The sequence below is a fragment of the Pelmatolapia mariae genome, linkage group LG16_19, assembly GCF_036321145.2.
Source record: "Pelmatolapia mariae isolate MD_Pm_ZW linkage group LG16_19, Pm_UMD_F_2, whole genome shotgun sequence".
NCBI classification, from domain to species: Eukaryota; Metazoa; Chordata; class Actinopteri; order Cichliformes; family Cichlidae; genus Pelmatolapia; species Pelmatolapia mariae.
Window position 1 is genome coordinate 35,620,001 of NC_086241.1, and position 18,059 is coordinate 35,638,059.

Genomic DNA, 18,059 nt, shown 5'->3' on the forward strand with positions numbered 1-18,059 from the left:
TGCTACAAAGCAAAAATAGTTCAGGAATGGTTCAAGGTGTGACCTGGCCCTGAAATTCCCCAGATCTTAATCCAGTTGAGCAGCTGTGGGAAGTGCTGGACACACAAGTTCATCCTAGACAAGGCTTTTGTCCTGTCTTCCTTCTCTCACCCCAACCGGTTGCAGCAGATGGCCCCGCCCCTCCCTGAGCCTGGTTCTGCCGGAGGTTTCTTCCTGTTAAAAGGGAGTTTTTCCTTCCCACTGTCGCCAAAGTGCTTGCTCATAGGGGGTCATATGATTGTTGGGTTTTCTCTGTATGTATTATTGTAGGGTCTACCTTACAATATAAAGCACCTTGAGGTGACTGTTGTTGTGATTCAATGTATAAATAACATTGAATTGAACTGAATCCTTAGATGTTGGGTGTGGTTGTACCTGTAACACTCCAAAGACAGGAAACAGAATATCTGTACTGAGGATGATGAGGGAATAAAGTAAATGACTCCTGCCACTTAGGGAAATCTTCTAAAGGAGAGGAAGTTAGAATAGAATAGAATAGAATAGAATTATCCTTTATTGTCCCTCACTGGGGAAATTCAGGTGTTCCAGCAGTGACAGGCAGATGGAGCATGCAGATTCACCCAAAAGTAAAGACTATAAAATTAAAAACAATAAAATAAGAGACTGTACAGGGGACATTTACAGCATAAGAAAAAAAGTACATTTATTAAAAAGAGCAAAGAGCATCCTTGCTCCTTTGTGCACCAAGGATGCAGCAGTGTGTCACTGAAGGAGCTGTCCAGTTCTGCAGCAGCTTCATGCGTGGGCTGGGAGACATCGTCCATGACTGATGCTATGTTTGTTCTTCTGTCTCCTTCCACCTGCAGTGGGTCGACGGGGCATCCCAGAGAAGAGCTGGCCTTCCTGATGAGTCTGCTCTGACCTTTCTTGGAAATCAGTGTTATAGGTTAAGGAGATTTTGGATCTCAAGCCCGTCATGTTCTGGCAATTGCGAGGTACACTCATCATAAGTTGATGAGAGGATGACCAGAGCGTGCTGAGGTGCATGAGATACTTTGCTGTTAATGGTGTCAAATAACACCCTGGGATTATTCTTACTACGGTTTATAAGATTGTTGAGATAAGAAGATCTAGCCTCTTTCACTTTCTCACTGTAGGAATGGATGAGTCCTTTACAATATTTTCAATGGACAACCAAATGTGTGATCTTCCATAATCGTTCTGCTCTTTGACACTGAAGATATTTAAGAAGGGTGTACAAGAAACAACAGAGCAATGGCTAATTTTGTCCTTATTTGTCCTTTCCATGGATCAGGACAAGTACTACTATCAGAAGAAGATGGAAAATGAACGGAAGAAAAAAACTCAGTAAAGTCAGTAACTGATTTAATCAGCAGCCCTGAAATCAGGCTGTCAAACACTGATCATAAACTCTGACCCCTCTCAAAGTGCTTATAGTCAAGGTTCACCTGGCTCTAAGCTTTAGGAAGCACAGGGAAAGACAAATCATTCACCAATGTAATGTATCTGTTTGCAGACCACACACAGACACAGTGTCTTTTCATTCTTAAATTTGTTACGGATCAAAAACATCTATTATAACTATTACAAAGTTACACCTTAACGTTAGCCCTTTAACTATCAGGTTACCTTACGCGTGTAGCTTTAGCTCACTGGGTGAGCAGGCACCCACGTGCCACATGGCCAGCAGGGTGGCAGGTTTGAGTCTGACCCATGGCCATTTTGTTGTCCAGTAAAGGCAAAAATGCCAAAAAAGAGTATTTTAAAAAATAAATGAGCTGATTAGTGGTCTGTTATAATTAAGGTAGTTGCTAGTAATAATACCACAGCATAAAAGCCTGAAATAGACAGCATCAGTTAACATCTATAATGTTAAACAGTTTGTAGTGTCTATAATTTTCTTGGCGTGATTTATTATACCTTGATGGCTGCTCCACAGTTATCACTGATGATATCACTGTTAGGTAAAGGCTGCTTGCAACAAGTGGAAATGATCAGGACGCACAAACTGTAAAGTGTGTCTATTAAAACAAAGAAACTTCCCGTTTCCTGGCATTACACACAATTCTGTGTGTACACTTCCAGCTCAACACTAAAAGGAACCATCTTGGTACTGAGCAATTGTGCTTAAATGAATAATTTACTGAGGTGCTTTCAAGGAGCAGACCAGTAAACTAGCAAAATCACACTGGAAAAGCTGCCACCCTTTATCGTTTCTAAATGTCTCCATGGCTACAGACATTACTCATGGCTTTCAACAGATTAGTTGAGAAAATTAACTCTAATTACCTTCTCATGCATACAAGGGCTCGCTCGACTCCTCGCTTCTGGAATATGAGGAGCATAGTGGGAATCGGTCTCGTGTGAATAGGTAGAGTGTGTCAGTATGAAGAAACAGACTTGACATAAAAACTGTCATTCAGCAAGAATGTTGTGCTGCTGCTTTTAACAACGTAGCGACAGAAGGTGGTCTTCGATGCTTCGTGTGTTTGTAAAACAAAGAGCAGAATGACATCACTAAGTTCTGCTGTTATGTTAATAAATACATACAAAGTTGCTATTATTCTGGTAGCATAGCAACAGTAGCAGCTATTGAGAGACAGCTGGCGTCAGATATCTGATAAACACTCAGACACTGCTCTCTGATTGCATGTGTGTAGGTATGAATGCATCTGTGTTACTTCCTGTTTCCGTCTGATAATTGAGCATCCTATTTATAAACTGCTGATTAGCATAACATTCCACTGTACCTTCCTGCCAGCGGCTGTGCGTTAGAGTGTTAAAGATTCTTAATTCTTCAAAATATTATTTTCTTTTTGTCCAGATACAAAGTTCAAGTCTCACAAATAACTATTTTCAAGCTATTTTCATATATGATATTTTTCTCTGTAAAAGCCAATGAATAGAAAAGCACCACAACACAACAGTGGACCAAGCTAGAAACAGCATGGAACGGTAGTAGAAGTACGGCATGGTGGAAATAACACACTGAATCAGAAGACTTGATTTCTGGAGTAATGTGCTAAAAAAGAGACAATGAAGACTTAAATAGAAAATTAAACACACAGGACAAATAATCAGCACCAAACTCTACAGCATTTGTACGGTGAAGCAATTCTATTGGAGAAAGTAGAAGAAGCTGAGACCCACATGGAACAGGTAGAGGGGCTGAAGAGGGCCAAGCAAGACAACCTTACTGATATAGTCAAGAAGAAACAGCACATGTATTATTGGAGCAGAGGAGGGGAGGTGGGAAACTTGGTGCTACAGTTCATTGAGACTTTCTTGAGCACTGAGCTCCAGCTACCACAGGACCCTGACCTAAAAATAAAATACCTCATGGTTTGTCCCCAGTAAACAAACCATGACCCAGTGCTCCCCCAAGATCATTGTTAACCTTCAAGAGCTTACAGCCAAAGACATGGTTCTGAAAGAAGCTTGGAATAAGGAGAAGATTCACGTGGGCAACTTCAGTCACGACTGCAAATCCCAAACTGTAGAAGACAGCAGAGAACACTCTGGCATAAAGAGAGCATTAAAGGAGAATAGGATCTGTTTCCAAATGCTGTGAAAAAATATGCAGCAGTGCGCAGGAAGCATGCAAAGAGCTGGAAGACGTGGGGTCCAGGTCAAGGAGCCACCGACGACTGTACAAACAGAGAAGACCTCGAACGGCCACTTTGACTTCCTCCTCTCTTAACTTTGACGTGTTTAAGGAAACGTGAGGCAGGAAAAGTAGGACTGTACACTGTAAAATGTAATTCTAGATGTTTGTTATTTCAACATATTATTCTATATCAGTTTGACGATAGATGACTGAAGTTGTTGTTATAACATAGAATTACAACTTAAAAACGTCCCAATTACACCAAAAAAAGCTAACTTGAAAACTCATGTCCAGCTAAATCAGCAACTTATGTGAACTTGACAATGTGGGTAAGTTGAGCACAGCAGGATTCAAAACTGCCTCACGTGACTGCTATCGAGGTGCATCATGGGGAATTGGCGGTTAACGACATGCTCACTTTACTTGGACGTTTTCTAATCGTCTTGTTTGGAATATGCTTTCAAGGTGAGTAACATTGGTTATAACTATAAGGAAAGAGAGCTACAAAAGTTGGAACATGTTTTGAATTTATGGCATGATGTGTGTTTTTCTCTTTTACCGAAATTTTTGCTTTAGCTAATGTAACTTTAGCTGACAAGGTCCAGCTTGTGTGTCATGACCAAACTTGACCTAATAAACTGACATATGGCCTTTTTTATGGGTTTAATGTGGCACTGACCAAATCAAAGGTATTGTGCCGCTAGCTTTAAGGTTGTGCACTCAACCACTGTTGCGATATTAGAAAGCTAACTCAGCTAATTAATAAAGCTTATTTCATATTGTCTCTGTACTTGTAAATTTCTTTCAAGTTCACAGGCTGTTGTATTTTGGTGGAAGTTCATTTTGGCAATATTTCCAATTACTGGCTGGGTTCAAAAAGAACTTTTTGGCAGGACTCCGATGCTTGTTGTCATCTGTTTACCCCTATGTAATCACTTAAGTTGTTATTAACTGCTGCATGCTAAGCTGCAAGAGTGCACTGAGGACTGAGACAAAATATGGTCTACAAACCAGCATTATATTAGTTTTTATCAGATAGTCCTCCAGTGTGTTTATTTTTTGCTTTAATTATATTGTGCAGTTATTTGTTACCCTGAAATGTTTATGCTTAACAACAGCTCACCATTTTAACTTATTTTTGAACTCTTGTAATCAGTATGACTAGATTGTGTGAGTTTCCATACTAAAAGAGCTGTAGTGATAAAATAATTGGCATCAGAGACACTGATTTTTGGCATGGTATACTGCAGAAGTTTTTTTTTTTTTTTTGCATAATTTACCTTTTAATTAAACTGCATTCTCTGTATTGTAACAAAACTAACATTGTTTATATGTCAGGAAATTAGCAAACATGAATAAATGGCGAAAACAATATAATTATAACATATATTTTTATTTTACTTATTTTAGGTCTGTGAAGCCAAACTTGATGCTGGGGATTTATTTTTGTCAGTGGAGTCAAATGGTAAGTTACAAATTGTGCATTTTGTCATACTGGAAACACCACAGATTATATTGTAACTTAATAGCTCTGTAGAAAAAATGATATAAAGATTGTAGTTTCAGGGTACTTCTTAAGAAGTAATATGGCACTATTGATGATCACATGCAGGGGGCATAAACTAAATATTCAGACGTGTTACCAACAAATGATTCATTAACAAAAGCAATGAAGCAGACTGTTTAGGCTCTTGTGGTTGTAATAACATCCATAACTGCAAGTTTGTCATTAATTTATTTTCACAGGTCTAGATGATCACATCTGACTTTGTCATTTAAATGAGGTGGACATGAAAACTTTGCGCTCTTTTGGGTAAATTGCTGTCCACTACATATACACAGAATGTGCACAGTATTTCAGATCTAAAAAGGGAGTATGTAATGGACTTGCTGGCTGTTGCCTGTTGTGTAACTTTAATGAGGCAGTTGGACTAAAGCAGTATTGCTCATCAAGGTAAACATCTGAGGAATAAGGAAATTGTTACTTGTCCTTTTACTCAGTGTTCTTTTAATCGCACATTTACTAAAGTTTTACATCACATAAGTCATTTTCACAATCATTCTACTTTAAAAGATTTCAAGACAGAGCTTATTGTTCTCTGAACTTCTTGTTTGCTGAACGGCAGGTAAAGTGCATCTTTTTATTTGTTTGCTTTTGTGTGTTTGTGTTTTCTCTAATGGGCCTCAGATGACTGTTTGCTTAAATTTGGGTCTCAAAGAATCTTTTTTTATTCTGCCTGTACTCCCCACCCCTCTTCTTCTATTGCTCAGGTTGAAGCAGAATTTGCCCGTCTTACATCTGTTGACCTGAAAGGGTTCCTTTTTGCTGTGCTTGACCATTATGGAGATGTTCGTGGAGCTGTACAAAATCAAGAGTGGCATAGGAGGGCTAACTAGGCTCATAAAATGCTTCGATGATGATGTAAGTGTTCAACTGCGAAATCCTCTCCTTTGTTTAAGTTTTAGGTTATCCAGTTCAACTGATGAACTCATTGAAAGAAAGCTGATAAGTAAAGTCTGTGATCATATTTCACAACTGGACATTTAGTGTGGTAACTTTTACAGAATCTATGTATATTGGTGGTAGGTTGGATATCATATTCTACTTGAATGTCCTGATAAGCCCGATTCAAAATCTCCAATGATAATCATATATTGATGGAATTATGTATCAAAAAGCTGTGAATTTGGAGCTGTCTACATGCTTCATAAACACTGTTTAAAAAGTGTTTTTGTTTTCTTTTTGACTTCTTTGACCAGAGCCCTACAGAAAGGAAGAGGACAGAGGACCTCATTTTCTAAAGGAAGATCCCTCACACACTTTTAAGACTGTGAAGGTTAGTATTGTTTCTTTTAGTAAATTTAATAATGACAGCACCACAGTGGATTTTAAATTAAACATGTGGCATCTATGAAACAATAGATGCCACATGATAACATGTGTACTTTTTCCTCACCAAATGTATTATTACAAGATCTTTGACACTGGATTTGGTCTGGGTTTCAGAGAAACTAACTGGCAAGCTAGCATTGATATTATTAGTGTCTTGTGTTTATTCATGTCTTCACCAGGGTCTTTGACATTTCGCTGCTGTACTGTTCACTTCAGCTTTACGTTTGATTTCTCACATTGTATATTGTAATGGCAGAGATATTAGGATATTTAAGGGGCTGCAGTGGCTGCTACAGCTGTGGGGGGCAATACTTTGGTGAAATGTCCTGGACCCTGGAAAAGAGACTGTGTAGACTGGGTAAGCAATTAAAGGTTACTGGCCGAGAGTCATTGGGCAGCTGGGTAAAGGTGGATGTTGATATTCAGTGCCAATTATGCAACCTGTTCCGCCATGTCTATATGCTCTTTTTTCATGCTGTTAATATAGGGGGAAAAAAATAAACTTTAATCAATAAACTGATTAAAGAAGCATTGTCTATGGAGCCACAATCTGATCCTGTAGTGTAGCTGCAGTTTGCACATTTCATGTATTCTCAGCCAGATTTGGTTTAGAGCACAGCCAATATTTAGCATAAGTAGATTTAAATTCACACACTGGTGATGGCAAGCTACATTATAGCCACAGCCGCCCTGGGGCGCACTGACAGAGGCGAGGCTGCCGGGCACTGGCACCACCGGGCCCTCTGACCACCACCAGTAGGCAACAGGTGAAGTGTCTTGCCCAAGGACACAACGACTGAAACTGTCGGAGCCGGGGCTCGAACCGGCAACCTTCCGATTATAAGACGAACTGTTAACTCTTGAGTCACGATTCAGTCATCCGCCCATGTGTGTGAATGACTGAATGTGTAAAGCGCTTTGGAGTCCTTAGGGGACTAGTAAAGCACTATACAAATACAGGCCATTTACCATTTAAATTGAAAATTTTGTTTGAATTCTGCAATTGAAGACATGCTCAGTTATTTATGAACATGGTCTTTGTTTAAAGCAAGAAATGGATTTGTAACATGGGGGTGCATATCTCATTCTGAAAAAACTTTAACAACTAATAAGTGTTACCCAAAGCCAATCACCATCATCCAAGGCATCAGTATGGCTCTTCTTTGGAAAGACATGAATTCTTAAGCACAAGGGATATTGTGTAATTGTAATTGTGTAATTTTATTTTATTTTTTGTCTTTGAACCCTTTTATAGCCGACAGGTATTGAAGACACGTTTTCTAAGAGGATGAAAGTTGGCATTGCGATGGTGAAAGAAGAAGACATCATCGATGTGTTGGTTGTCCTTGAGGCGGCAGTAATCCTGTCTAATCTGAGGGATGTCTCAAGTGCCATTTCCATGCTGATGGGCCTTCTTTTTGCTCTCAACATAGACTATCCAAAGGAACTTAAGGACATCTTTGAAGTCATTCAGAACATCCTAATGAACATTGGTGGAAGTCAGTGCATCTCACTAGTGCATGGTCTAAGAAACAGACTCTTGCAGAAAGCCATGCAGAACTGTAATTGTATGCTCACAGCATACAATTGCCTTAGTGTTAAGGACAGTTTTTATTTTACTGTTTGTTTTTTTATTCTTGCAAGTTCTCATTCTCACTTTTGTATGTCACTAAATGACTACACTTTACATTCCAGATTAGACAATTACTCATTTGTTCATGGTTTAAGAAACTTATGTGAACAACAATATAATGGTGGACTCTGCAGATGCTTATCTCATGCAAGTCAGTAGTTTTTCCTTTGTTTTGCAATTGAGCAGACTCAAACTGATGTTTCTGAAATATCCATATTATCAAATGTTTCAGAAGCATGCACTCATTTTCAGAGATATTGGTTCTGTGGAATTTGTTGCAATTGTAAACGAAGACAAATACAAGAGTTTGATGTCTTAGTTGTTATAAACTGATCTTTACTGTCACTTATCAAAGGTTTTGTACTATTTTAATATTTCACGTTTTATGCTAACAGGTGTGACTGAGCACAAGGAAGTTTAAAAATTTTGCAAATGTAAAGAATAACTTTTCTAAAATAGCAAGTGTCCCGTTGATACATTACATTAATGCAGACTTTATGTTGTTACTTCACAAGAATCACTACCGCTCCTAGAGTATTGGTCAGAATTTAATCTTCACCCAAACTGGGCTCAAGACCAAGTTCAAATTTATTGTTTCACAGGGAGCAACCTTTGAGTTTTGATGGATTGTGAGAAAGATGAGCTACGTCACTGATTTTTCTGTTTCTCAGATGACTAAGATGGCACAATAAATGGTGAATGTTGGGTGCTCATTAGTAATTGTCTTGTCATGTTCCTAAAACAAACTTTCTGTATGAAATGATCAGATACACTTTAATGGAATCTGTGGGCTTTTATTTTTTTTCTGTAAACAACAGAAAATTAATTTAAAGGAATGTAGATATTTAAACCTGAGATCTAAGATAAACCTAACAGGTAGTTTTGCTGAAATGGATGTTAGAAAGCTAAAAAAAAAAAAAAAAAACTTAAGATGTTCTTTACATCCAGTCAATCAACTCTGATAATTAAAATGAAACTGATTTACAAGTTCACTCAGCTACCTTAAGGAGCTCAGTTAATTAATAAACTTAAATCAACTTAGCTAACAGATTATGTTAGTTAAGCTAAAATAGATTCCTAAGTTTAAAGAACTACTAAAGTATTTGAATTAACTAAAAAACCCAAGTCAACTGAACTAGGACAAGAGTTTAAACAATAGATTATTTTAATTTAGCTGAAAGGGTTTTCCCAAGTAAAAATGACAATTAAAGGAGTTGAACTGACTAACAAATCTCAGCCAACTAAACTAAGACAAAAGTTTAGACAACATGTGATTTTTCATTAAGATAACAATTGGTTGTGTTATAAGAACAAACTCTATTTCTTGACTTAACTTAAAATTTTAAGGCAGCCCTGTACCTGATATTTTTAAGTTGAAACAACAAGTTATATTTTACAGTGTAGTAGTCACAGCTTGGATAGGCTCGTCACAGTTGTCAGAAAGTGGTAGACAATCTTGGTCCTTCATTGACGAGCATGTTTAATTTTGGAGGCATGCTTTAGAAAAAAACTCCACTCATTACTTAACTGAGTTCACTCAGAGTAAAGGGCCGCTCATTAGGAAGACACCGATGTAACGATTCATCTGAATAACATAAATAAAGGAGGCCTAATATTACTATCCTAAACAACGAATTAGCTATAAAGGAAATCAAAGATGACATTAGGGAGAGTGAAATGGATAATGTGTCCAAGTCTTGTGTGGGATACAGACAAAGCCATTAAGAGAAAAGAGCCTACACAGGAAGGTGAGGAGAGCAAAATATGATAAGCTGGTGAAAACATTAAGCAAAGTCACGAAAAAAAAAGTGAAATTTAAAACAAATACTGGATTTTGAAACTGAGATTTGCAAAACAAACCTACAAATTTGATCAAGATCCCAACACAGACCAACATGTAAGATTAGAGATCCTTTAACTAATGCATCAGTCCATGAACCACAGGAAGTCGAATAAATCTTCAAAGATTATTCTGAAACATTATGAAGACAGCATTAAACACTTGTTACGTCCATTAGACCTCCCATCGATAGGATAGAAACAAAACAAAGGACCGATTATTATTATTACCCCTTTATGAGGAAAGAAGAGCTCCAAAATCCCAGTTCTGTCCATTAACTTTACACCCTACAAGGTTATCAGACAGAAATATAAAGTGAAGTGAATCTAAATCAATACAATACCGGGGTATCCTAATCACCCACAAACTGAACTGAAATAAACTTCAAGTGAGTAAACAGTGCGAGAAATAACCAAGTGGGAACTCTGTCACTGTTTACAGGGAGAAGATGATGTCTCAGTTCCTTTGGGCAGGAGGCAGACCTGGGCTCACATTTAACACACAGTGGGTTAGCTTTGCCTAATTTCACAGTTTATTATTATGCTGCCTAAATGAGACACGTGGCCTGCTGATGCTCTCCAGAGTATACGACTAGATGGAACGATAAGAAACTACATTTGGGAAAGGCTCAACCACACAACAAGATTAAATCGGAAAACCTGTGAGACCCCAAAGAGAGTCAGAATGATTGGCATGTAGAAGACACAGCAATCATCAGATCATTACAAATGATGGAGACAATTTGGATGGAACCACCTAATCTGCCTCCTTATTACACTGCACAGGAAAACTATCAGCTACAACCCAGCACAGTTAGAAAGGACGTGGGCGGACGTCAGGCGCTCTCACCTTCTTTGGTCATTTACAAAACTACAGAAACTCCGGGACAATGTTCTCTTAGAGGATGTATTTAGCTTCATATGTACTAGCACATATGCTTCATGGAAAAATTGATTCGTTCCTTGAGAACTCATTTGTGTCACAAACACAGTCACACACAGTACAACATGCAGCGAAATGCTTTTTCCCAACCAGATACAAGAAAAGACTAAAGTTAAAAATCACATTTCAAACCTGTGCAAATCAGCAGTGTGCAGACTGACAGTGAACAGTCAAAAACAGTTATGAGGTATTTTATTAAAGTACATTTTGTTATTAAAAGCATGTACAGTGCTGTATAGAGTTCAGCCTAGGTTACTATTATGACATTCTCCGTTTTCTCCTCCCTGTTTTGTTGAATGTTTCCTTCCCAAAGGAAAAATGAATAAATAAAACTTTCAATAAGTAACAAAAATGAGCCACTTTTCACATTTTGCTAATAATTTTGATGATCTCCAAATAGGAAGAGTTGCTAACTGGGCTAATTATCTCCATAATTATATTTTCTGTGTGGTTCATGACACATAATAGTACAATTATATTACAATTATTATTATATGATGTATAGAAACAGAAATACCTAATCGTGTTTCGGTGGGTAATATTCGACCTTATATTTGGTCTTTAAATGAATGATGTTAACGTGAGAGCAGATGAATATGTAATCTGACGTTAGTATTAATGTTTGCAAACAAAGCAGTCGTGTTCGTGCTATTGCAGTTATCCCTGTGACAACCTGTGCGCCCTGCAGCTCAGCCTGCCTACGATAGGCTCCAGCCCCCCTGCAACCCTGAAGTGTACGTGTAAGGGAATGGATGGACGGATGGACGAGTGCAGATGCAGCAAAGCCTCACATCACATTTTTCATATTTCATCACAACCTGGATTCAGACAAACGGTGCATCAGTGCAGCCGCACTTCTAATCTTTATAACAACACAAGCACTTACACTGTTTGTAATATGACTGGAAACTGTGTTGAACTTTCCCACTCGTGGATAATCATTCTCACTGTAGGATGGTTTGGAAGTGACCGCACGAGCCTTCCCTGACTGATGCTGCTGCATACCCTCTTAATTTCTATGAAAGCAGTAAACTTTTATTTTTGTTTCCATTTTTGTTCAATAACAGCAGGATGTAATATGTCATTTGTTGTTGTTCATCTTGTTGGAAGAACTGGTCATGTCAGGTGATTTTAATATTTCTTGATACACAAAAACAGAATTGATTGAGGGTTTGTTTCATACTGTTCCCTCATTCAATAAACTAAACAAAGAAAAGCTGTAGAATCACCATGAGGCTCACGTCTGACAGCAGACTGAATCCAGCTCCACAAGAAGAAGCCATCATGGATGCAAAGGACATTTTAGACACGCGCCAGGTTTAAAGGCTAATTTCTTGTTTTTAAGAGACAGAAACATGATGTACGAGCAGTTTACTGGTAGAATAATAAGTGGAACTGGTTTTAGAAATGAAGTGGAACAGCACCATCTCTGATTTCGTCCTTGTCAGTCTAACATTTGATCACCTGCAGGACAAAAATCTTCACAACTGTTCAGACACAGAGATGCAATTTAGCCCAAATATGTGTTTTTTTATTGTTCTCAAAAGAAAGGATGACTACATTCTGATGTTTAAATAGTAAAAGTTGAATGAGTATCTAATCAGTTTTAACTTTTGCTGCACGCAGAGAGTTGAGAAACCAATTTTTTAATTCTTCCCAAACTATTCCAGAAATGAGCCAATAAAGATCAGCGAGAGAACCTCGACATCATGAAGGTTGTTCTGGCTCTGCCTGTGACCATTTACACTTCAGAACACAACATGCTGTATTATAGAAACAGGGATTTGAATGCAACACTGACAAAATACCAGGGCATTAGAAATAGCAGCTACTCAGTTTGCCAGTGTTCATGCAAAAACCCAAAGGATCCAGAGTCCTCCCAAACTCCTGCTAAATCACACAATAAACTGTTTTCGTTTTTTTAGATCCTCTTGTGTCGTCATGTGAGAAATGACATGTTGTACTGTACAGCGGTGTCCTCCGTGGCTATGATGACTATGGCGAATGGCTATGGATAATACAGAAAGCGGCACAGCACTATGCCTCTGAGGACTCCGGTGCTCAGAGGGAGGATGGAGGATATGTACTTGCTCAGCTTGACAGTCTGAGGGCAGATGGTGAGAAAATCTAATATCCAGTGATGTATGGAGGGAGTCAGCCTCAGTGTGAGGAGTTTCATTGGCATGCTGAACTGTAAACGAGCGCTCTGACATACGTGTTGGTCTCGGTAAATAAGGCCAGTGTTGCCACACAGCTGGCATCTTTACATGACTTGTTCTCTTGGTACCAAAACTGGTGTTGATGGGTTCATTGAGTGCACCCCAGCATGTGTGTCACATCCCAGTGTGGCAAACTGTGTCACACACCTGAAGCCACACAGTACTGTGCAAAAGTCTCAGCCAGCCCTCAGTTTACTTCCAAGACTTTCATTTTATAAAGTGGTCTGGAGCAATTATTGTCCAGGCTTTATGGATGTCTTTCAAACGTTTTCTTCGGACAGTCGCTCACAAAAATCCCATAATTGATTCCCATTTCTTTAATTGAATCTATAAAATATTCCAAAGATAACCCAGTTTGACAAGCACAAACTGCACACCAGGCAGATAAAAAAGGAAACGATAATGGTTGTTTCCTTCCTGTGCACTTCTAAAACAATCAGCTGAATTTAGTTCAGGTGCAGGAGAAGGAAAGCTGTGGAGCGATACAGCTTTTCAGGAGCAGAGACATGGGCATTGGTTGGATTTCTATTGCATTAAAGGACAGGAGCACTATAGGAAATGCAATCTGCATCCAGGATGGAAACAACTGCATTATACTGCTAACAGAAATTCAGTTCTTTGTGAGATTCTCCACAAACAGCATGCTAAGCGCCTTGTTGTGATTTGTTTGGTATATAAATAAAATGTATTTGAATTGAACTGAGTTCATGCAAAGCTAGCCAAGAAATTCAGAGTGATGAAAGCTGAGTTAAAGCCCCAAACGCGGCAACCAGCATCTGAACTTTAACAGGTAACAAATGCAGCCTGGTCTCAATAGAAACGCCTCCGTCAACAAGTCATTCTTTAGGAAAGGAAACAAGAAGAAAAGACTGCCATGGCAGCAGATCTCATGGAGGTTTAACTCCAACGTGTTTGGCGTACAACAGCAAGTGTCTAACAACTAATTGTAAAACATGATGGAGGGTTTGGAGCTGCATTTCAGCCCGTGGTGTTGGAGATCTTGTCAAAGCTGAGCAGAGATCAGTAGCATCACATCAGGATCCACTATGTAATAATCAGAGGTGGCCATGGTGTTCTGCTATTATCTGCTTCAGCCTTTACCGTTATACAAGATACCAGAAAGGATCTGCTGTCTCCTTTTTTTTATGATCTTAAAAACACTTTGTAAGTATAATGTAATGATACTGTAATGAACTGTCACAGTCTCCATGATGACAGTATGTGCTTGCACTCCTCTTGCAGACCAGTTATTTGGACTCAGTGATCTTGTGCCTTCTGGAAATGTATCAGTACAAACACACAGTCTTCTTCTTGAAGCTCCACAAACTGCCATTTGTAGCATGCTGGACATTTTTTCCTGAGCCTTTCAGCTGCTGATTTGATGTGATCCCACCATGATTCTTCCTTCTTTTGTAGATCAACAGCATCAGCTAACACACTCACACACACGGAAATCAACATGACACTGTAGATCCGCGTAAAAGCCTCAAACAGCGCAACATTTCTCCTTATTTGAAGCAGAATGTTTGCAGCTGCCTCCCATCTGCTAGTGCAGCTTCCAGCTGATTTTCTGCACATTTCTGCTCTTGCTCTCTTGCTTTCGTGCGCTTGCTCGGGCGGCTCTGGCTCAAATTGATCTCGGGTGTGATGCTTTTGTCTTAGATTTGGAGAGATCAGCTCCGATCGCTCTTCCTACCTGTTTTGTAGAAGGCATCAGTGTCGGGGTCGCTGGGCGCCTCCTCGGCCGCTTCTGCTGGGTTCATACCGGAATCCGTTTTACTATCCAGTGACAAAGAAAGACGGGAATAAAGCCCACCGCTCGGGAAAGATCCTCGCGTCTTTATTCCTCACATGTCCTTCGCTTAGCTCGCTCTCCCTCCATCACCCGATGTGGTTTGCTTTCTTTTTGTCGCCCTCTCGGTTTGTTTGGTGTTCAGGGTAGGCTTCGTTTCTCTCTATTGTTCCCGGTCCAACCTCCCTCTCTGCTTCTGTCCGCCAGGGTCTCTCTACCTCCCTCCCTCTCTCTCTCTCCCCGTACGTCCCCTCCCTCCCTCTGTCTCTCCAGTTCAGTTCATTGACCTTTATTAACGGGTTCGTCTGTGCGTTCAAATGATTGAAATTAACACGGCATGATCTATAAATCAAAAATCATATTTTCACTATTTTCCAAATAGCAGTGCAATGGTGATGCAGTAGTTCTAAACATATATGTTGCATTTTATAGTATATAGATGGAGCACGCAGAAGGAGGCATGCACTGTTCACAAACAAGCAGAGCGAGGGGTTCCCATCGAAGTAATGGGCCACCCGCTGGACCTCCAGAGCCACAGCAGTAAAATCAACAATGAGCCAGCGGTGACCACTGTGGAGCATTTCTAGCCATAATGGCCAGTCAGCGCATTTATCCAGGCAATCACGTGTTTACTAGCGGCACATCATTGCATTGTGCACTGGCTGTCACTGACAGGAGGAGCAACTTCCCAGTATAAATCTGATGCCACCCTCGTGGAGACACCGTATGTGCTGGATGTGGAAAGATGTGTCAGATTTACTCACTACGCTGGTATGAACTCTGTAAAGCGCTAATATGCCACTGTTGTGTTGCACTATGAATAAAAGCTTATCTTATAATGATTCAAGTTCTTGTCTGCAAACGTACTAGATCTGCCCGGACACACACACCTGATACCAGATGACAGTATTGGTAGTGTACTCTTGTTGCATGCATTGTCTGCCTCACCCTCCATCTTCATCAGTTCACACCCTGTCTCTGTTTGAATGTTCATTTCCCTTGAAACTTAAAAACACGTTTCTTTCTAAGTGATGAAATCAACAGCAGTATGTATATTTCTGATATATTTCTACAATTCTTCCATGAACAAAATTAGATATTTGGGCTAAATTTCATTACATTTCAGACAATGGAGACGGAGAGCACTGTGTAACATGCTGATAGATTTGGAATTATATATAAAGATCTGTATGGGAACAGGTATGTGCAGGTAGAGCTCAACCACAGCATTACAGAGCCTGTGGATCCCCTCTCTGTCAGGTGTTTCCCAAAGTGCTACTAATTACCCCCATACATATATAGAACTAATGAACATACACGTAACAAACAAACATGTACTGTAAGGCTTCTGGGGATAATATTCAGTGTAAAGCATGAGGAAGCCATACACTTCATGATCGTGCACAGATCTTTAACCACTTTGCCTCGTCCACCATCTCTTCTTATTTTCCTGCCAATCTCTGCCTCTCATCCTCAAACACATCACATTAACAGTCCCAGCTGCTGGAAACTCTCACTGTGAGATAGCACCATCTAGTGGATAAAACTGTGTGTAACAGCTAGGCTGTTGTGTAATAGTACTGTGGTTACACTTGATTTCCCCAGAGGGGCCCTGACCAACCTCAGCCTTTTCCAAATAAGCAACTACAGCATATTTTGTTCAGTGACAGTGTCCTTTAGTCATCTCTCATCTCTGATTGTTGGTAGGTCTGTATGAACATGTAAAAGCCTGTGAGTGATCGAGAACGAGCAGAGAGGTAGATAACTGAAGGAGTTTGAAGTCCACGGTGTCGTTTCAAGACCCTGTGATGATTTAGGGTGACATGACGTGTGTGTGTGTGTGTGTGTGTGTGTGTGTGTGTGTGTGTGTGTGTGTGTGTGTGTGTGTGTGTGTGTGTGTGTGTGTGTGTGTGTCCAGGATATTTTAAAGAACTTCATGCTTCCATCTGCTGACAAGCTTTTGGAGATGATTTCCTTTTCCAGTAGGACTTGCAGCACCTGGCTGCAGTGAATGTTCTGACTGTCCACCTTCACTAACCTGGAAACCAAAGAGAATCTGTGGAGTGCTTTCAGGAAGGAGACCACAAACAACTGGCATAAGTCTGATTTCTACGTAACCTTTGAAATGGTGGACCACAATGCATTGCCAACACCAGACAGAATGTAATGAATCCATTTACTTGAGTACTTTATTCAAATAAAGGTTTAATGTGCTATATTATGCTAATTTCAGTCTTTATTATATTTTGGGTGCAAATATTATATTTGAGTTTTTCAGATTTTGCAGATTTGTTGCATCATTAGCTCAAACTACTCTTTGAGCATAAAGGAGTGTTGTAAATTCTTTTCCATTGAGCTTAGAAAATTCTGTCATAATATGAAAAAAATGCACTGTCATTTATTGTATTTATTTATTTATTTATTTTGACAAAAGAACAATGTTATAAGATAAAGACAAACAAAGAAGAAGACAGGATAGACAGTTGGGTAATGGGATGAAGTCAAATGGCATAAAAAAGAATGATGGAAAATCTCTAGTAACAAACATTATCTTGATGTATATATCAACATTTATACATATGTGTGCCTGCACCGTAAAAAAAAAAAATCCTAGAAAAACAGTAATATTCCGGCTGCTGGGGCGCCAAAATAAAACCAGAAAATAACTTTCTCATGAAAATACGGTTATTTTCAGTAATGACAATACAGTTTGTTGCCCTAATTTTACATGGGATTTTGCCTTTTTCAAGTGCTTTTAAACATTAAATTAGGAACATTTTAATGTGATTAAACAATGAAATTACTTAGAAACAAGGTCAATGAATGCGGCAACATGAATAATAATACTTAAATGTACAGAAATATACAGTTAATTTAAATAATAATGGATTGCATTCATATAGCGCTTTTTGAGACCCTCAAAGCGCTTTACAATTTCACTTTATAATTCCCCTCTGGCCATCACCAGTAGGCGGTAGGTGAAGTGTCTTACTCAAGGACACAGCAACCTTCTGATTACAAGGCGAACTGCCAACTCTTGAGCCACGATCGCCCTAAATAACAATAATAATAATAAGTATTTGATGTAAAAAAAAGTTTATAAGAATCATTT

The 18,059-nt window shown here is 39.2% G+C and overlaps 1 protein-coding gene across 3 annotated transcripts in view; it reads right to left on the reverse strand.

Annotated features, from left to right (window-relative positions):
- The window catches only part of kalrna (kalirin RhoGEF kinase a), a 166,711-nt gene extending 151,588 nt beyond the window's left edge, over positions 1-15,123 (reverse strand). For all 3 annotated transcript variants that reach the window (XM_063499855.1, XM_063499854.1, XM_063499853.1), the window contains exon 1: positions 14,852-15,123. In XM_063499855.1, coding sequence (XP_063355925.1) covers positions 14,852-14,918 — 67 coding nt within the window. In that variant the 5' untranslated portion in view covers positions 14,919-15,123. The remainder of the gene's footprint in view (positions 1-14,851) is intronic.
- Between the last annotated feature and the right edge of the window lie 2,936 nt (positions 15,124-18,059).